At 44.5% G+C, this 21,947-nt stretch overlaps 1 protein-coding gene across 2 annotated transcripts in view; it reads left to right on the top strand.

The window, feature by feature from the left end:
• The window catches only part of NCKAP1L (NCK associated protein 1 like), a 338,352-nt gene that overhangs the window by 196,994 nt on the left and 119,411 nt on the right, over nt 1-21,947 (top strand). For both annotated transcript variants that reach the window (XM_030198309.1, XM_030198310.1), the window contains exons 20-21: nt 3,082-3,213; nt 13,633-13,851. In XM_030198309.1, the coding sequence (XP_030054169.1) occupies nt 3,082-3,213; nt 13,633-13,851 (351 nt within the window). The remainder of the gene's footprint in view (nt 1-3,081; nt 3,214-13,632; nt 13,852-21,947) is intronic.

Below are 21,947 nucleotides of genomic sequence, written 5' to 3'. Positions count from 1 at the left end.
CCCTGACAAAACAGCCTTGTAACAAAATGACCCTTGACATTTCATACCCTAACAAAATAGCCCTTGACAAAATGGCCCCTACACAAAATAGCCCCTTAACAAAATAGCACCCTAAGAAAAAATAACACATCACAAAAATTATAATAAACTACAACTAAAATCTTCACTGATAAAGAGGAGCATTTTCGAAAGAATCGTCCAAGTTGCGATTTGGACGTCCCTGCAAAACGGCGAAATCCAGGGGCGGGGAAACCTGTATTTTCAAAAAAAGATGGACGTCCATCTTTCATTTCGAAAATACCGTCAAAGACGTCCAAATCCTTAAATTTGGACGTCCCTAGATTTGTACATCCCTAGACATGGACGTTTCTGACGTTCAGTGATTTTCGAAACCAAAGATGTCCATGTCAAAAATTTCCTAATGCAAGCCATTTGGACTTGGGAGGAGCCAGCATTTGTAGTGCACTGGTCCCCCTGACATTCCAGGATACCAACTGGGCACCCTAGGGGGCCCTGCAGCGGACTTCATAAAATGCTTCCAGGAACATTGCTCCCTTACCTTGTGTGCTGAACTCCCCAATCCCCCCCCCCCAAAAAAAAACTCAATACCATAAGTACGTAAGTATAAGTACATAAGCACTGCCACGCTGGGAAAAGACCAAAGGTCCATCAAGCCCAGCACTCCGTCTTTGACAGCGGCCAATCCAGGCCCCAAGAATCTGGCAAAAACCCAAAATTTAATAACGATCAATGGACTTTTCCTTCAGGAATCTGTCCAGACCCCCTTTAAACTCAGCAAGGCCAACTGCCATCACTACCTTCTCCGGCAATGAGTTCCAGAGTCTAACCACGTGCTGAGTAAAGAAAAACCTTCTCCAATTTGTTTTAAACCTACCACATTCTAATTTCATCTTGTGTCCCCTAGTTCTATTATTGTTAGAAAACGTAAACAAATGCTTCACATCTGTCCGCTCTACCCCACTCATTATTTTGTAGACCTCTATCATATCACCCCTCAGCCGCCTTTTCTCCAAGCTAAAGAGTCCTAGCCTTCTTAACCTCTCTTCATAAGGTAGTCGTCCCATCCCTTTTATCATTTTCGTCGCCCTTCTCTGCACCTTCTCCAATTCCTTTATATCTTTTTTGAGATGAGGCGACCAGAACTGAACACAGTACTCCAGGTGCGGTCGCACCATGGAGCGATATAACGGCATTATAACATCCTCATGCTTGTTTTCCATCCCTTTTCTAATAATACTCAACATTCTGTTCGCCTTCTTAGCCGCCGCAGCACATTGAGCGGAAGATTTCAACGTCCTATCCACGATGACTCCCAGATCCCTTTCTCGGTCCGTAACTCCTAAAGCGGAACCTTGCATGACATAGCCGTAATTCGGGTTTCTCCTTCCCACGTGCATCACTTTGCACTTGTCAACGTTGAACTTCATCTACCATTTGGACGCCCAATCCCCCAGTCTCACGAGGTCCTCTTGTAATCTTTCACACTTCTCCCGCGACGAGACGACCCTGGATAACTTTGTGTCATCTGCGAATTTAATTACCTCACTAGTTACTCCCATCTCAAGGTCATTTATAAATATGTTAAAAAGCAGCGGTCCCAGCACAGACCCTTGAGGGACCCCACTAACTACCCTTCTCCATCGAGAATAATGACCATTCAACCCTACTCTCTGCTTCCTATCTTTTAACCAGCTCTTAATCCATAATAATACACTGCCTCTTGCAAGCGGTGGCCTTGTAAGACTTCTGCAGAAGTCTTGCGAGGCCGTTGCTTGAAGTCTTGGCAGCCATTTTGAAGAAGCAGCAGCAGTGAGCAGATCAGCAGCAGCGGCAGGAAAGAATGGGGTTCTTTCCTGCCCCAAAAAGACCACTAGACCACCAGGGCGTGTTAAGGTAGGTTTTAGGAGGGCACCCTGAGGCTCAGAGGAGGAGGGAGGTGAGTCAGCCAGCCCAGCCAAGTAACCCAGACAAAAAGGCAGGCTTGAAAAAACCACCCGGAGCCCCGACAGTGCCCTGAAAAGGAGGACATGTCCGGGGAAACCCAGGCTTATTGTAACTCTATATCTCTCACCTCCCAATGTTATCAGGTTTTGCTCCATCTTTATCCTCCAAATTCCTCTTTATCACTCACCCCAGGCTTTTCTCCATCACCCCTGTGTCCTCATTTATGTTCCTTTCAGTTTCTCGGGGCAAAGTAGTGAGAGACCGACAGGGTAGGGACATGATGAATGTATGCACCCTGTCCTCTAAGCTACAGTATTTATCCCCAGTAATGTTTACTTCCCTTGTAATCAGGAAGTGGAGAAAGCGTTGCTCCAGGGACTTAAAGTGCCTGCTTACTGTATCCCAACAGTGCTAGCCTGCCATCACCACTTAGCCCAGGAGTTGTCCTCTGGTTTGCAGATATGTCAATGGCCATCCTAAAGTCACATGTCTACAGGCATGTACTCCAATACAGACATATATAAACATTTGCAGCAATGTGTTATTCCTCATCTTTCTAATCTAATGGTTTCTTAATTGTGCGACATCCATTCCTCACCACCTCTAAGTATGATCTTGTGTCAGTTCTGCTGTAAGTCCATGAGGAGAGGGGGGAAGGGTCCTTTCATTGTGCATATTGCTAAACTAAAAAAACAAAAACAAAAAAACCCCAAGATTCTGACATGGAGCATCTCCTAATCTTGCATTCACAAGTGTTTCTGTAATAGGCTGATATTACAGTTGGCACAGTTTTTATTATATAAGAGTGCTGCTGCATTGCCAACTTACCTGCTCGCCCTCACCACAAGCATACAGGTGGCGACACTCTGACAGCACTGCCAATAGAGTACATATTCCTTTTTTTAAAAAAAGCTTAGCTCTAATTCACTACTAAAGTTGGGATGAGGAGGGGTGGAATTTACCTAAATACTACTAGAGAGGGAGAATCTTTTCTGGTGGTTTTCTTTACCTTGTTGTGTCTAAATAGATCAATGCTACTGACAGACATAGGATTGGGGAACCCTCAGTTTGTTCACATTGGTATTGAATATGTCTTTGGTTTTCTTTGTCTCCCAGCATGGACAAGCTACATATTACCCTGTCTGAACTCTCCCTGACCTTGAGCACAATCTCCAGTCTGAGCATTTTTGAACATATCATCACACCTGCAGAGTACCTGAGCCTTCATGTGGAAACACGCCTCAACAGGTATCTTCACCCCTTCGTTTGTATTCAACCTTGAATTTGAGCTAGGCTCAGACTCTGATAATACTGCAGAGAAGGGCTAGGGATTTGTGCCTTGCAGGATAGCATAGTTTACTGTTTGTACCAACAGCATATGCGATGATAAGTGTCTCAGTTAGAGAACGGCACGGGGACAAAGTTTGTCCCCGCACTGTCCCCATGTGCTCTGTCCCTATCTCTGTGAACTTTATCCACGTTCCCTCCCTGTCCCCGTCCCCATGAGCACTGTCTGATCCCATCTGCACAAGCCTCGGTTATGAATCTATATTTAAATAATTTTATTAAAGTATAAAAAGAAACAATATTCTGTCATTTACGCTGCAGCTCGTGTTGGGCCACCAAATATGATAGGATTACTCCTCTTCTGCAACATCTTCAGTGGATCCAGTTAGATTCAAGATTCTTACATTGACATGTAAAGCACTCCACACTAACATCCCATTATATTTTACAGCATTGACTATTCCATACACACCAGGCCATATCTCCACTCTTTAACAGATAACAGACTGTTATGATTCTGCTAGCAGGCAGGGGAATGTTTGGGACTCACTCCTGATTGACTTGTCAGGGGCTGAGCTGACATCTGATGCAGCAGACGTCAGAAGCCTGATCTACTTAAGCATAGTCGCCCCGTATAGGAGGCTTGGGGAGCCCAATCGTTGACTTCCAATTTCCCTGCTGCCCTCACAAGTGCAGTGGTTTTGCGAGGCAGCTCTGGCTTTCCCTCCTTCCTTCCTTGGTTCCCGCTCTGTGGCTCCCAGAATCGATCGGCAGCCCCCCCCCCCCCCCGCGTGTTTTAACCTTTACTTTCCGACGTGGCAGCGACGTCAATCAAAGAAGAAGAAGGGCACAACAGGCTCCCTCGCTTCCAGCTTCTCTCTTCACACAGTGCCCCGCCTTCTCGGAAACAGGAAATGCATCATCACTGATGCTGAAGGCAGGACAGGGGAGGGGAGAATGGAGAGTTCCTGGACATGGATGGATGGATGGAGCGGAGGGCAAGGGAGAGAAGAGAATTGCTGGACATGGATGGATGAATGGGGACAGGGGAGAGAGGAAATTTGCAGGATATGGGTGGATGGAGGAGATGGCAGGGGAGAATGGAGAGGTCCTGGACATGGATGAAGGGGAGGGCAGGGGAGAGAGGAGAATTGCTGGACAACATGGATGTGGATGGAGGAGGCAGGGGTGAGAGGAAATTTGTTGGACATGGATGGATGGATGGAGGGGAGGGAAGTCAGGAAGGAGATGCACATGGATGGAGGGGAGGGAAGAGAGGAAAAATCTTGGACATGGATGGAGGGAAGGAAAGATAGATAAAGGAAGGAGATGCACACGGATGGAGTGGAAGGAAGAGGAGAAATGCTAGACATGGATGGAGGGGAGAGAAGACAGAGGAAGTAGATGCACATGGATGGAGGGGAGGGGAGTGAGGAGAAATGCTTTATATGGATGGAGGGGAAATTGCTGAATTTAAGGGCTGGATTGGAACACTTTGAGGGCAGATGTTGAAACTGGAGAAAGGATAGGGTCAGGGCTACAGATGGTAGACAGGACGCATAAGGACACAGAAGGATGGTGGACATGGTGAGAGAAAAAAATATCAGATGGAAAGAAGACACTGGGACCAAAGCTAATAGAAAAACTAAATACTCAGACAGCAAAGGTAGAAAACATTTTTATTCAGAATTTATTAATTGAAATATGTCAGCTTTTGGAAATGTACATCTGTGATATTTTGCATGTAAGTTTCAATTTTTCTAGTATTGCTGCATGCTGAGTCTGACTTCTTGAGGTAACTTTCCAGTTCAGTATTTTGCCTTCATATCTGTTGTGTCATGTGTTTTTCATGTGTGATCAAGATGCAGTATTCTGCTAGCGTGTAGTATTTGCAGCCCTTTTTGTTTTGTTTTGTTTTGTTTTTGTTTCACTAGGTTGTGTACTGGTGTTTTAGAGCCCATGTAATTATAGTCCTGCCTTTCCACACATAAAGGTTGTAGCTCGTCCTGTCCTTGGAATTAGTGCTGTTATGGTTTGGTAAGGCTATGAGTGTGTTTTTGCACAAGTGTGTGTATAGTGTTTTGCAGTGGAGAGATTGTGTGTTGGGCTTACTGAGGTGGCACCAAAACATCAGAAAGGGTGTACAGCGTAAATCATGACACACTACCTCTTGAAGGATCTACATATGGTCGTTAATAAAAGGAGCTCATTGTGAACACTATCCACCCTAAAAGGGTGTTTTGTGGCTCTAAATGAGAATTGTGATATGATCCCTTGTATCATATTGTTGACGGTCTGCATTTTCCCTATGGGTGGTATATTGGTGTATTAGGGTCTGCCCAGTGTAATATTTATGGCACAGTAAGGTTCTGAGTGTGTTTTTGCACAAAGTTGTGCATAGTGTTTTGCAGTTGAGCAATTGTGGTTAGTATATGCTTTGAGCAACCACTTTATTCTTTGACATCTAATATCTAAATTTAATAAAAGGTATTAACTGTGACTATTTTATTTTTACTTATTTTTTTTCTGTGTTGTCAGACAATTATGGAGGTAAGCTCTGCCCCTGGCCCCACCCTAACCCTGCCCCCTTTAGCCTCCCCAAACAGTTGGGCCACCGACCGCCTATGTACTTAAGCCTACCTTTCCCTACAACTCTTGCTTTAGTGTTTGATTGCTTTGCTCAGCTGAAGCCAGCCTGTGCTTGGGCGCTTGTGTTCATGTTGGAGTTTAGCCTTTCTCCTCGTGCTTGTTTATTCTGTGTGTGTGTGCACGCTGGGTATTCCCAGCATGAGCCTGATTGCCTCACTTCTCTACACCTGGTTTGCTTTCTGCTGCTCTAACCTTGTGCTATCTGGGGTAAGCTTGTGCCTTGAATCATTTCAGTTTGTTTAGTTTTCTCTCTCTGTGTGTTCCCTTTGTTGTGCTGAGCTTCTGCTCTGCTCCCTGTGGTTCTGCCTCCCCCTGTCCCTGTATTTTGCTCCTGTTCTCTTTGTTTGCTGTATCTGTCTCCTGTTTCTGGTGAGGAGTGCTCCTTTTCTGGTCTGTGTGTGTCAATGCAGCTTCCTCTGTTTGCTTACTCTTCCCTTTACCTTGTGTATGGCGTGGCACTGCCCTGTATATTCCTATAGCTGTTCCCTTTTCCCTTGTGTGTTGTGGGGCCAGTTTTGTGTATTCTTATAGGTAGTTTCCTTTCCTTTGTGCGCTGTATGGTACAGCCTAGTGTGTTCCTTTTAGGGCTTTCTGTATCTTTGTATGCTGTAGGTTCAGCCTAGTTCCCTTGAGTGCTGTGGGGCACAGCCTAGTGTATTCCTTTGAGTGGCTTCTCTTTCCCCGAGTGCTGTATGGTTCAGCCTTTTACTGTTCCCGTGGTAAAAAGTTTTTTTGCTACCATGGATTTACCACAGGTCCCTATCCCTGTCATTATCTACCAATACCTCAGGTACCCACTTCAGATTATAAACTCTTTGGGGCTATTATACCGTAATATTAATCAGCACTGTACAGAGCTGCATATATTCAGTACTATTATAACAATAAACATTACTAGGATTGCAGTGAGCCTTGTCTGTTTAAAGCATATATTAAAATCCCTCATCTCTACCCTTACTGTTTGTATTTTGATCTGATTTTAGCAATATTTTGGCCTACCTGCAAAATGTTCAAACTGGATTTAGTGACTTACTAAAGATAGGGAATAAGGGATGAGAGCACATTATTTTTAATTCCCATCTCCAGTTGCATTCCTCTCTCCTCCATCTTCCTTCTTCTTACCCATTTTCTGTTTCCTCCTGCCTCCATCATGTAGCCACCACTTCTCGTGCCCCCTCACCCTATCTCCTTGCCCCTGCACCCCTCCCCCACCTCTTACCCCTATCTTTCTTTCTGCCTCTCTTCCCTATGATCCCGTCCCCTTCTCTTTGCCCCCTCCCCTTCCCCCTCCCCCATCATTTTGCCCTTGTGTCCTCCTTCCACCTCCAGTAAAAGCCAGATTTTGCTGTTACTAGAAACCTTAACTTTCAGTGGGGTCTGGTAAAAGCAAGTCCACCTGATCCTGCTTTTGCTCCACAATGCCAGGATCTAGCTTTGTTCTCACTGTTCGCCGAGCAAAGTCGGAAAGCATGATTCGTTTGCACAGCAGACATGAACAAAGCCTGATGCTGATAGTCCCTGAAGCTATTTAGAAGATAGACAGAGAGGCCGGATCCACAGTAATTGTGTTTTTGTTTTTTTAAACCACAGAAACAAGTTTTTTTTACTGCTTCTGCAGGGCGGTAAAGAGTTTTGCTCCCACACCCACGGTAAATGTGATAAAAAATTTTTGTTACCGCGGATTTACCATGGTTTACCATGGGTCCCCATCCCCATATCATTCTCTAGTCTCAGGGTTAATTTGAACATTTAGGGGTTCAGCATTCAGCCCAAACATATCCATATTAAAGTGCGGGCCTACTATATAACTCAGGGACCCATTTTAGACCATTGATTCCTGGTGGTGTTGGCATCAGTTTCATGTGCATGGCCTGCTAGAAGCTCAAGCCCCCTAGCCTATTCCCCTTCCCTTCTTTCCCTTGTGCTTCTTTCTTCTCATCTCTGTTACGTCTATCCCGTTGGTATTTGTAGAGCTTTGATTTAATCCCCTGGGAGTTTGATTGCTAGATCCCTTCGCTCTCTTCCTATCTTGCTTGATAATGCCAGGACAGGCTTACCCATTTGGCAAACTAGACACTTGCCTAGAGCAGCAAAGAACAGCTGCACTCAAAACAAAACAATAAGTCCTGACAGCCACATAAACTCAAAGAACCATCAGCATGCAGTTTTACCCACAGGGAGGCTGGAAAAATTTTACATAGCCTATTTACTCAAGGAAATAGTTGTTAGAATTTCCCTTCATTATGTTTGTTTGTTTGTTTATATATATATATATATATATATATATATATATATATCGAGAGGGATTACAAAAAAAAGATAGCATTAGAGGCAAAAAAACATAGTAAAAATTTTTTTCGGTATATTAAAAGCAGGAAGCCGGCAAAAGAATCGATTGGGCCGCTGGATGACCGAGGGGTAAAAGGGGCGATCAAGGAAGACAAAGACGTAGCGGAGAGACTGAATGATTTCTTTGCTTCGGTCTTCACCGAGGAAGATTTGGGTGGGATACCGGTGTCGGAAATGGTATTTCAAGCAGACGAGTTGGAGAAACTTACTGACTTCACGGTAAACCTGGAGGACGTAATGGGGCAGTTCAGCAAACTGAAGAGTAGCAAATCTCCTGGACCGGATGGTATTCATCCTAGAGTACTGATAGAACTGAAAAATGAGCTTGCGGACCTACTGCTAGTGATATGCAACTTATCCTTAAAATCGAGCGTGGTACCGGAAGATTGGAGGGTGGCCAATGTAACGCCGATTTTCAAAAAAGGCTCCAGGGGAGATCCGGGAAATTATAGACCGGCGAGTCTGACGTTAGTGCCGGGGAAAATGGTAGAGGCTATTATTAAAAACAAAATTACAGAGCACATCCGAGGACATGGATTACTAAAACCAAGTCAGCATGGCTTTTGTGTTGGGAAATCTTGCCTGACCAATTTACTTCAATTCTTTGAAGGAGTAAACAAACATGTGGACAAAGGGGAACCGGTTGATATTGTGTATCTGGATTTTCAAAAGGCGTTTGACAAGGTACCTCATGAAAGGCTACAGAGGAAATTGGAGGGTCATGGGATAGGAGGAAATGTCCTATTGTGGATTAAAAACTGGTTGAAGGATAGGAAACAGAGAGTGGGGTTAAATGGGCAGTATTCACAATGGAGAAGGGTAGTTAGTGGGGTTCCTCAGGGGTCCGTGCTAGGACCGCTGCTTTTTAATATATTTATAAATGATTTAGAGATGGGAGTAACTAGCGAGGTAATTAAATTTGCTGATGACACAAAGTTATTCAAAGTTGTTAAATCGCGACAGGATTGTGAAAAATTACAAGAGGACCTTACGAGACTGGGAGACTGGGCGGCTAAATGGCAGATGACGTTTAATGTGAGCAAGTGCAAGGTGATGCATGTGGGAAAAAAGAACCCGAATTATAGCTACGTCATGCAAGGTTCCACGTTAGGAGTTACGGACCAAGAAAGGGATCTGGGTGTCGTCGTCGATAATACACTGAAACCTTTTGCTCAGTGTGCTGCTGCGGCTAGAAAAGTGAATAGAATGTTGGGTATTATTAGGAAAGGTTTGGAAAACAGGTGTGAGGATGTTATAATGCCGTTGTATCGCTCCATGGTGCGACCGCACCTTGAGTATTGTGTTCAATTCTGGTCGCCGCATCTCAAAAAAGATATAGTAGAATTGGAAAAGGTGCAGCGAAAGGCGACTAAAATGATAGCGGGGATGGGACGACTTCCCTATGAAGAAAGATTAAGGAGGCTAGGGCTATTCAGCTTGGAGAAGAGACGGCTGAGGGGAGACATGATAGAGGTATATAAAATGAGCGGAGTGGAACAGGTGGATGTGAAGCACCTGTTCACGCTTTACAAAAATACTAGGACTAGGGGGCATGCGATGAAACTACAGTGTAGTAAATTTAAAACAAATCGGAGAAAATTTTTCTTCACCCAACGTATAATTAAACTCTGGAATTCGTTGCCGGAGAAAGTGGTGAAGGCAGTTAGCTTAGCAGAGTTTAAAAAGGGGTTGGACGGTTTCCTAAAGGACAAGTCCATAAACCACTACTAAATGGACTTGGGAAAAATCCACAATTCCAGAAATAACATATATAGAATGTTTGTATGTTTGGGAAGCTTGCCAGGTGCCCTTGGCCTGGATTGGCCGCTGTCGTGGACAGGATGCTGGGCTCGATGGACCTTTGGTCTTTTCCCAGTATGGCATTACTTATGTACTTATGTACCTGAATGTAACTCACCTTCAGCTACTACTGAAAAAGGTATGAGCAAAATCTAAATAAATAAATAAATACACACATAAGCATATGCAAAGGTTAAATGAAAAGTAATGCCTCCACCTCCATAATTTATCAACAGAAGGCAGCACTGATGCGCTACAATTTTAGGGATTCACGAGGATAGTTATCACATACATATATCTTAATCAAAATCCTCTCCAAATGAGTATATATCAGTGATTTTTTATTTTTTTAATATTTAAATATTTTAATTATTTAATTAGCATCATATAAAAAGGAAGGAAAAAGCCTCAAGTAACTCCTTTTAAGGCTAAAAGCCCAACACTTCACGGAGTTCACAGCGTTATCATCGGCTAAAAAACCTCCCCCAAATCTTTAAATGATGCATTTATTTCAAATCATAAAAAATGAGCCAATACTTAGCTTTTAGTTTGTATCACATTGTTGGATCTTCTTTACAGCAGTTCTATTCCACAGCCAACCATGGCCAAGGCTTTGTGACCTTCTTCAGGGCTCATGGAACAAACAGAGTATTTCTTGGTTACTTTGTATTGTTATTTGAATATTTTTACTGCTGTAATTGTCTATTGCTCATGTTTGATTTATTCTTACTGTACACCACCTGGAGTGAATTCCTTCAAAAAGGCAGTAAATAAATCCTAATAAATAAATAAATAAATAACATTCTATAATTCAAAAAAACTGACCAGATCATGTTACTCAGTCCATTCTGTTCATCAGTTATATTCTTAATTTGTGCCATTTGGCTGCTGAAGAGAAAGGTCTTCAACTCTGTTTTAAATCATAGTATTGTTTGAATCTCCTGTTTTTTGCAGAGGTAAATCATTCCACATCCTGAGTCCAATTATAAAAAACACAGAAGATCCATATTCTGTCAGTCTAACCGAACTAGTAGTAGGAAAGTCTAACAATCTCTTATTTGCTGACCTCAGTGCTCTGGGAGGTTGATATCATTTCAAGTTTGATGATACCATCACGGAGACACACATATTCAACACCTTAAAAACCAGCAGTAAAATCTTAAAACAAACCCACTGCTCAATTGGCAGCCGACGTAATTTGTTTAATATTGGTGTAATATGGGAAAAACACAGACTTCCACTAATGAATGTTGCTGTGACATTTTGTGCCACTTGTAATGCTTTCAACAAATTCTTAGACATCCCAACCCATTGCAGTAATCAGAAGATGGACATACTACGCTGTGGACCACTGTACGGAAGTTATTCTCGTTAAGGAAGTCCCTCAACTTCCTAACAGTTTTCAACTTGAAGAAAACTTGTTGAATAATTCTTGAAACTTGTGTTTTCATGGCCAGTGATGAATCTGACATAACCCCTAGGTTGTGAATATTCTGCACAATTGGAATAGTTATTGTGCCCATTGGAAAGTGGGAAGGGCATCCTCTGGATAATGTGTTGATATTTTGTGACTGTGAGGACAAGTGGGAGTGAACAAGTGAGAGGCTGGAGTGGAAGAGTGGCCTAGTGGTTAGGGTGGTGGACTTTGGTCCTGAGGAACTGAGTTCGATTCCCACTTCAGGCACTGGCAGCTCCTTGTGACTCTGGGCAAGTCACTTAACTCTCCATTGCCCCATGTAAGCCACATTGAGCCTGCCATGAGTGGGAAAGCGCAGGGTACAAATGTAACTAAAATAAATGGTTACACAGACACTTCTCACCAACTCAGATGAAAGATGAGACTTAAAGATTATTTATCCCCTGAGAATTTCTGTCTAGTAATTCAAAGCACAGTAGTGCCTCACTTTGATTATTGTAATGCTTTGTTTTTAAGTTTGCCAAAAATATGCTTTGCAATCATTACAGATTGCATAAAATGCTGCAGCACGTGTTCTTTTGAGAATGAACTATTTTGAACATATTACACCTGCTCTAGTTTCTTTGCATTGGCTGCCTATTGCACATAGAGTGCAATATAAGATTTTGCTGTTGGTATTTAAAGTGATTACCAATAAAATCTCTCCTGTGATTTGAGCAAGTTTGCATTTACACCAGCCTTCTCTGTCTTTGAGGTCAGCATCTTCTAATATGCTCGATGTTCCTTCTTTCAAGACTGTCTTTTTAGATAAATATAGGAACTTGATTTTCTATATTGCAGAACCTAGATTGTGGAATTCTTTACCTGCTAAGCTCTGAGTCTTATGAAATATGGATGAATTTAAAAAGGTTTTAAAAACTGTTTTATTTCAGCAAGCATTTGATAACCCGTTTTGAGGGTAAGTTTTGGATTGCCTGAACAATGTTGGTTCCTGAGTTTTATATTATTACTAGTAAAAGAAGCCCGTTTCAGAGCAAATGAAACGGGCGCTAGCAAGTTTTTCGTCACCAACACCCCGCTCCCTCCCTGGCCAACCCCTTCGCTGTTCTGGCATTGCTCTGCCCCCAACATCATGACGTTTGACGCGAAGGCGGGGCCCACAGCGATTTCCCACTCCCTGCTTCCCTCCCTGCCAACCCCTTCGTTGTTCTGCCATTGCTCCGCCCTCGAGGGTGGGGCCCGGAGCGATTTCCCACCCCCCGCCTCCCTCCCTGCCAACCCCTTCGTTGTTCTGCCATTGCTTCGCCCTCGAAGGCGGGGTCTGGAGTGATTTCCCTCCCTGCCTCCCTCCCTGCCAACCCCTTCGTTGTTCTGCCATTGCTCCGCCCTCGAGGGCGGGGCCCGGAGTGATTTTGGTGGCTTCACCACCACGAACCTTCAAACCTTTTTGAAGGAAGTCAGAGCTTGGCTTCACTGACGTCAGTGTCCTCAGAACGTTGAGGGTGAGTTTTATTATAGTAGATTATGTTATATGTTTTGTGAAATGTCTAATGCTACTATGAATGTTCCGTGCTCAAAGTTATATGAAAGTTATATGCTTAAGTGCTAAGTGCTTAAGCTGAGTTATCAGGCTAGCTACACCTTTGGGATATGTGAATGCCTTCCCCTCAACAAAGCTGTGTCTGTCTCTATAGAACAAAAAAAAAGGAGGGGAAACGACCACCGACATTCAAACCTTGGAATATTTATTAACAATTCAACACTATACAAAAACCGTATATATGGCTCAATGCAGTCCTCCGTTTCGGTGCAGAAGGTGCCTGCCTAAGGAGTCTTAGGAATGAATCAATCTATCAACTGTTCATAAGCAACAAACCGCGTTAGCAGATCGCGCTGCATCTTGTTGCCCTGGTGTTTTCCGGTTTTGTTTCATACTGTGCCGTCTGATAACGCCTTTTTTCTGATGGTGTTTTATTACATGTTTTGCTGTATTTTGATAACTACAGAGTTGATAGATATAGGGTTTTTGTATAGTGTTGAATTGTTAATAAATATTCCAAGGTTTGAATGTCAGTGGTCGCTTCCCCTTTTTCTGTTTTTTTTTTGTCCTGTGTCATTTTTTCAAAAGGCGTCTCTTCTGCTTTCTCGTTTTTCTGTCTCTATAGAGCCATGGTCTCGATGCTGAACTACAACCAAAGCACAAAGGAAATTCAGCGCCCATCAGAAGTCCTGGTCAGTCTGGGTGCCTACATCAGCACCATCCACTCCCTTGCCCATGTGATCAACATTGATATTACCCGTGCTGTCCGCAGCGCACTCCTGCAGCAAACACAGCCTCTAAATTCCAGTGGGGATCAGACCATCACCACCATCTACACAAACTGGTAAGGGGAAGCTGAGCCACTAGTAGCCAAAACAAGAGGATAGGCAGGGACATTATTCAGAAAACAGGACAGGTATGGCTTGTTCTCCATCTCTCCTGAGGAACAGACAAGAATTAATGGGCTTGAAAAGTAGCAGGGGAGATTTGGGTGAGACAGTAGTGTAGGGATGTTTCTAACTGTGAAGTGCTCAAACACCAAAAACAAGTTACAGCAGCAAAGTTATGGAGACTGAGGCAACAGGACTGGCTCATCCCTGCTAAGCCAGCTCTTGTTGAGCTGTTGCCACATCTCTGTTTTAGTTTACATGTCATTTCTGTAGCACTATGGCTGTGCAGAAATGTCTCCTGCTGCTCTGGGTTGCTCAAGTATATACAGGATGAGGCAAAAAAAAAAAAAACCCCCAAACAAACCCTAGAGTTTATTGCTGTTTTCTCAGCAACCGCTTTGAATTTCAGTGAGAAATTTTACATACTTATTTAGTCATCATACTTATGTATTACTATTAAGCAACATTTAATTATCTTAACCTATTTTGATGATACTGACATTTTAGCATTATTACCTAGCGATTTTTGCACGTTAAAAATGTAATTCAAGAAGGTCACGTGATGGACTGAGAGAGAGGAAGTCGCACTTGTCTTCTCTCCGGGGCTCCCCCTCCTACATTCCCTGAAAATCGAAGAAAAAACCGAACGATAACTGCAAAAAATTTAAGCTTAACCAGCGCACATACATGGATATCTTTGTAACAAAAGAAACGAGGGCTACAGCGGCGAAATCGGCGAAAAAAACAGCTGAGAAAGATCGAGGGATAGAAGAATCCAAGATGGCGCCTAGCCAGACCCCGGAGCAGCCTCCACAATTTCACCCACTACAACTTCAACAGATCACGGAAGCGGTGAGAGAGGCTATGAAGCCGGAACTAGCAAAGTTATCCGACCAAATAGCGGGAGTAGAATCGCTTTTGGGGGACACAACGAGGAGGACTGGGGAACTAGAACTACGGGTGTCAGAGCTGGAGGACTTAAGCACGGACAGAGGAACGCAGTTGCAAGATTTACAAAACCTGCTGCGAGCCCAGGCAAAACATTTAGATGACTTAGAAAATAGATCTCGCAGATCTAACCTGCGCCTAATTGGAATCCCTGAATCGATATCAGACCGAGCATTACCCATACAATTGGAGAGTTGGCTAAAATCTGAGTTTGCCCTATCGGACAGCAGTGGGCCTCTGTGTTTAGAGAGAGCACACCGTCTGGGCAGGAGAATCGAAGGGGGAAACAGACCGAGGGTAGTCATCATAAAAGTCCATAATTTTTTACACAAAGAAGAAATTTTGAGAGGCGCTAGATCCAAATGGGACTCCCTGACATTTGACGGATCAGCAGTAAAAATCTTTCAGGATTATTCAGCCGCCCTTCAGGAGCGCAGGAAAGCATTTGGACCTCTGTGCCGCCACTTAGCAACGAAAAACCAAAGATTCATGCTATTGTACCCAGCCCAACTTAAAGTATTGGAACAGGGGGGCTGGAAGATGTATCACTCTCCAGAAGAGGCTCAATCTCTCCTGCCGGACAACTCCAAACCCTCCCCGAGCCAAGATGGCTGAAAGGGGCATGCATGAGCAGTGGCAGGTTAAGCTGGTATTAAGGTGCAGGCCCGCTGTAGCGGTAATGCAGTGAGAGCAAACCTTGCATAAAGTTATAATATGGTTAAATGTTATGGAGTTAATATGGATCTGTATGTTTGCAGATATGTTGATTTGAAATATATTAATATAACTTTGTCTCAGCTAGGCTGAAAGATTGTAAAGAGGAAGGGGATGGGGGAGGGGGGCCCCCACCATTGGTTGACCGGAGCTCTCCTAGTAGAAGTTGCGAAGGGAGAGGTCAAGACGATAAAAGGGGGAGGAATAAAGGGTAGGGGGGGAAGTTTGGGAGGAGGGAGGGGGGAGGAGAAGGGGGAAAAGGGAATTAAAGAAAGAAGGGGATTGGATGTACGGGGAAAGTTCCAGAGATATTTGGGGTTAAAACGGGGAGGCTCGGGTGGAGCTGGGCACTGGAGTCTCCCAATTTATCAAAGCTGTTTGATAACACTAGGAATAACTTTACACTGGAAAAGGGGGTGCTCGAACTAGATTTATAACATGGAATGTAGGGGGCATCACTTCCCCAATTAAGAGGGCAAAGATTCTACAGGCCTTAAAGAGGCATCATGCAGATGTGGCTTGTATTCAGGAGACGAGACTATCTCAAGAGGAATTGCAAAAGCTGAAGAGAACCTGGGTGGGTGAGGTACACGGAGCAGCGGCCGAGGGAAGGAAAGGAGGGGTTGCAATCTTAATCCGAAAGGGGGTAGTGGCAAGAACTCATTTGGTGAGCAGCGACCCAGGGGGGAGATACGTGATAGTGCGTCTTTGGTTACAGCATGTGGAGTACTTAGTAATGGCGCTATATGGCCCAAATCTGTATGATAGATCTTTTTATGATCACCTTGTTCAGCTGTGCCTCCCACATGGGTCTCTGCCACTGCTAGTGATGGGTGATTTCAATTTAGTGGCTGACCCTGGTTTAGACTGCTCATCTCCTAGGAGGGCGATCAAAGGAGGTCCAGAGGTGAGGGCATTGTCACAGTTTATTCAGTCGCTTGGAGTGGTAGATTCTTGGCGCACATTACATCCAGAGGTACGAGAGTATACTCACCTGTCGAGGGCTCATGGGACTCTCTCACGTCTGGATTACATGTTGGTGGACCGCAGGGTGTTCCCCTCTGTGATAAAGGTAGAGATAGGTCCGGAGGAGATTTCGGATCATTCCTTGGTATGGCTAGATCTAGAGGATAAGGACCTGGGGGATGGGGGAAGAAGGTGGAGATTTCCTTCGTATTTAGCAACAGACCAAAAATTTAAACTATATTTGCAGAAGAGTTGGGAGGAATATTCACAATTTAATAAAGAACATAGGGATAATCCCCAACTGTTCTGGCAAGCAGCGAAGGCGGTCCTGAGGGGGGCGGTGATTGCGTTTACTGCAAAGCGGGAAAAGAAAATTAATGGGGCAATTATACATCTTGAACGCAGACTGGGGAAAGCCAGACGGCGATTTGTGGCGGTTCCATCGAGTTATAACAAGGAGCAGATGAGAGTAACTCAAGTAACTTTAAATTCATTATTACATGAGAGAGCGTTGAGAGCCCTGACGGTTGGGAAATTCCGTTTCCAGAGATATGGGAATAAATCAGGTGCCATGTTAGCAAGAGTAGTTAAAGCCTGGGGTGGGCCTAGAGCGATAGTGGCTGTGAAAGATAAATTTGGGAATATTCAGAATGGGAGGGAAGGAGTAAAAAAGGTATTCCAACAATTCTATAGTGACCAATATAAAAATATGTCCCCGCCATCATTGGAGTCGGTGACAGAATATTTGAGAAGGGCTAGAATGACGACATTGAAAGCAGAAGAGGTGGAGGGCCTGAATAGGCCTATCACAGGAAAGGAACTGCAAGATATAATTAAGTCTCTCCCTGCGAATTCAGCTCCAGGCCCGGATGGCTTCTCGAGTGAATTCTACAAAATCCTAGGCCCACACATAGTAGGCCCCATGCACTCATATTTTGAGGAGGTAGTGGCTCAGGGGCAGTTCCCGGCCTATGCAAATGAAGCATTGATAACCTTGCTATTGAAACCAGGAAAACCAGAGAATCAGGCTGGTTCTTTTAGGCCCATTTCTTTAATTAATGTCGATACAAAAATCTTAGCTAAACTATTAGCAAATAGATTGCAGGCGTGTTTACCTAGTCTTATTGGTCAGGAACAAGTAGGTTTTATTCGTAATAGGCATTCAGGAATCAATGTGAGACGGCTACTGTTGGCTCAGGCCCAGATTCAGCGTTCAGGCGGTGAGGCGATGCTGGTTAGCCTGGACGCTGAAAAAGCTTTTGATAAAGTGGGATGGGACTATATGTTTACGGTGTTGAGGCACGTAGGTGTGGGGGGTTGGTTTTATGGGGCCATCCAGTCACTATACTCCAATCCTCGAGCGGCAGTGTTGGTGAATGGGTCTAGAACACAACAATTTTCTATTGCGAGGGGGACTAGGCAGGGATGCCCCCTCTCTCCGCTTCTCTTTGTGCTATCTATTGAACCCCTGATTAAAACTATACAACAGGGAGAGGAGGTACCAGGGGTGGTGGTTGGTGGAGAGAAAGTAAAAGTGTTAGCCTTCGCGGATGATCTATTGATAATATCAGAATCCCCGAGGGTGGCATTACCAGCGCTGCTCGAGGAGATAGAAGGGTTCAGTATACTGTCAGGGTTTAAAATCAACCGGGAAAAATCACGCATAATGAGGTTACCTGTGCGACTGGATGGCCCCGGCCTAGACGATTTCTCTCTACAGAGAGCAAAGACAGAGATGAAATATTTGGGTGTCTTAATCCCTAACACATTAAGTGATTTGTATGAGATAAATATCCAAAAATTAATGAAAGACACAGCAAGAAAACTTGAGCAGTGGCGGGGCCTTCCTATTTCTCTGTCAGGGCGTATAGCATTGTACAACATGATGATTATTCCCTGCTGGTCATATATGTTTCAAACTTTGCCCCTACACCTCACTAATAGGGATGAGAAACGAGTGAATGGAATGTTGAGGAAATTTTTGTGGAGGGGGAAAAAATCGAGATTCCCACTGGAAAGTATGTATGTCCCGAAGGAATATGGTGGAATGGGCTTGCAGAGTGTGAGACACTTGGGGATTGCTTGTGCAATGAGACATGTTACAGACTGGTTCCGTAACTCTGCGGATTTCTCAGCCACCACAATGGAACTACGACTGTTTGCACCCACAAACTTCAGTAGTTGCCTGCATGGGAGTGGAGGGGCCTCTCCACTACTACATATCTCAAATATACTGCCGCAGGCACGCAGAGCATGGAGCTGGATTTGCAGACTACATCAATTTTCCTCAAGAGTTACTCCATTGCTTCCAATCTGCGGGAACCCTGAGTTTCAACCTGGTTTGATATATAAAATTTTTGACCAATGGAAGACGCAAGGTGTGGTCTATATCTTCCAGATCCTAACGCGAGAAGGAAAGCTGCAATCATTTCAGAAGCTGCAAGATCGTGGCCTTCTCCGCCCTAAAGACTATTTCCATTATTGGCAGTTGCGTCACTACATGAGGAGCTTGTCTTGGGAGGCCTTGGCGGAGGACGTACAGGAGGAATTACCAATGGCATTTTCGTTGGGAGCACAGCAGAAGGTTCCATTGAGGTTTCACCTCCGACATATCAAAGACACAGCTGCAGAGCCCGATTTTACTCAATATGCGGAGGCTTGGAGCAGAGACTTGGAGGCAGTCATCTCAGCTGAACTACTTAAAGAACATGTGTTGGCCCTTAACAGAGGGTCGCCTTCAGCAGACTACTGGGAATTACAATACCGCTTTGTGTTCCGGATGCACATGCCGCCTAGGCAGGCGTTTCATGTGGGGATTTCCCCTGATGGAGCATGCCCCAAGTGTCATTTTGTTGGAGCGACTTTAGGGCATATGTATTGGACTTGCCCAGCAGTGAAAAATTTTTGGATAACCTTACTAAGTCGGGTTTCTTCTTTGTGGAGAACTAGATGGTCACGCTCTCCGATGTTGTTATTCGGGAAGCCTTGTTTACAGGTTCCCCGGCCGAGAGGGCTCACTCTATTTGTTCAGCGAGCCATACTGATTGCAAAAAAGACTATTTTAGTGGACTGGTTATCTTCAAGAGGCCCCTCACTCCAGTCTTGGCGAATGCGGATGGTGCAACTACTGCGTTCAGAGAGAATGATGATAAAAGATGGAAATGCGACGGAGTTGGATAAATTCTGCTCGAGATGGGGCCCGTTTTTGGACTCTATGCCCCCATCAGCTAAAAGTACCCTCTTGAACATTTGACTGGCTCATGGAGCTCCGGACATTCTTTCCCAGGATACCTACTGAGTTTCAGGGAGGGGAGGGTGGGATTGAGTTGATAGGGATGTACCGTTCTGGGGGGTCCTGGGGGGACATCAGAGTCAAGTCCCCTGGGGATTCCCCGATCGGGATTGTGCCTTCGGCATCAGCTGGAATCTCAAGGGAGGGAAGGGAGAAAACTAAAAATTGATGATGATGTTTGGTGATAGAATAAGAGTGAAGTAATTATGTTATTGTCCAATCTGCTACTTACCTGTTGATGTGGATTACTTTGTTTTCTTTTTATGTCAATAAAAATGATTGAATATAAAAAAAAATGTAATTCAAGTGATACAATTAACAATGTGTCAAGATTTAACAGTCACTGTGAATGCTCAAAATGTCCAACCCCAGCTTTAACATAGGCCTGCGGTCGCTTTGGGAAGTTCTTAACAGCCTTGTTCGGTACCTGTTGCAGCCTATCCCAGATCATCTGCAGCCAGGGGTGTAGCTACGTGGGGTCACGGGGGCATGGGTCCCCACAGATTTGGCCCTTGCCCCCCCCCCTGCCGCCGACCCTTTCGGCCCCCCATTCCGCCACCGTCAGGTACCTTTGCTGGCGGGGGTCCCCAACCCCCACCAGCCGAAGTCCTCTTCAGCGCCGGACTCCGGCGCGTTGCTATGCTGATCTGGAAGGATTCTTCTGTTTCTGTGAGTCCTGACATCCTGCATGTTACTAAGTAGAAACGTGCAGGACATCAGGCAGGACTCACAGAAACAGAAGAATCCTTCCAGATCAGTAACGCGCCAGAGACTGGTGCTGAAGAGGACTTCGGCTGGTGGGGGTTGGAGATCCCCACCAGCAAAGGTACCTGACAACGGCAGCAGGAAGGGGGATTGAAAGGGGCGGTGGTGCTGGGGGGGGGGGTCAAAGGTGGCGGGGGGGGGGGGGGGGTCGGCAGCACTGGGGGGGGGGGGGGGGTTAAAATGTGCTCCCTCACCTCGGGCTCTAGACCCCCTCCCGCCAAAGTCTGGCTATGCCCCTGTCTGCAGCACTTCCTTGAGTTCAGCGATTTGTTTGTGGCTTTGGGTGGAGCTTGATAGGCCTATAACACTGCTCCACAGACAAAAGTCTATATCACTGTGACATCATTAATAGTAAGCAAGTACCTGGGTGATTTTTTTTTTTTCTAATAATGGTAGTTTTACAGTGCAAACATTTTTGAAAGTGTGAAAAGCGCTGGGTGGTCACACTAAAAAGTCTGTAACTTCACTTGTCTAAAGATAATCTCATTCATATTCAGTGATAGTTGCTTAGCTCCCTTGGGATGGTAGAAATGAGAGTCTTATAATGTTGGAGTTATTCTTACATATTTGTCATTTTTCTCTTTTGATTTGTTCTAAATAAGGGGGAGACAGGCTGGTGGTCAAGTTGACAGGGGAGTATAAGAGCACAGCTCCTCATGTCCTACATTTATATTTTGTGGTCACCGTTTATACTTTTAGATAGTTTTATGCTTTTGTACATGATGTATTCTTATGACTATGAATTTATGACCGTATTGCTGTGAAGATCCTGGAGGGTTCCGATATCTTTCAAGTTTTGGGTTTGGGGAAGATGCTTTTGTATTTTGAAATAACCTTGGAATGTTGGTTTGTATTATGGTTGTCTACTTTTATTTATAGCCCTTCTCTGACTTCCAAGTTAATAAACGACAATCTCATTCCACTCAACACACAAACATAGCCACATAAGCTCCTACGTGCGCCCAACACATGCCAAAATGGAGTTATTGCCTGGCTACTGCGTGGCTCTTGGGTAATTTCATTTTTGACGTGTGTCCGATATGTGCAGCCGAAAAATAATTTTTATTTTTGGACGTGCGTATCGGACGCATGCCAAGTGGCATTTGACGTGCACTGGTCATTACCACCTGGTTACTGCATGAGACTTTACCACTAGGTCAGTGGCCGGTGGTAAGGTCTCAGACCCAAAATGGGCGCGCGGCAATTTTCATTTTGCCGCATGTCCATTTTTGGCAAAAATTTAAAAAAGGCATTTATTGCAGGTGCGCTGAAAAATGATTCTGCGCGTGCCCAAAATACGCGCCTACACTACCGTTGAAATTCCAAGAGGTTGCTAAGAAAACAGCAAAAACCTCTAGGGGGGTT

Source organism: Microcaecilia unicolor, chromosome 3 (assembly GCF_901765095.1).
Source record: "Microcaecilia unicolor chromosome 3, aMicUni1.1, whole genome shotgun sequence".
NCBI classification, from domain to species: domain Eukaryota; kingdom Metazoa; phylum Chordata; class Amphibia; order Gymnophiona; family Siphonopidae; genus Microcaecilia; species Microcaecilia unicolor.
This window is presented reverse-complemented; position numbering and strand designations above follow the sequence as displayed.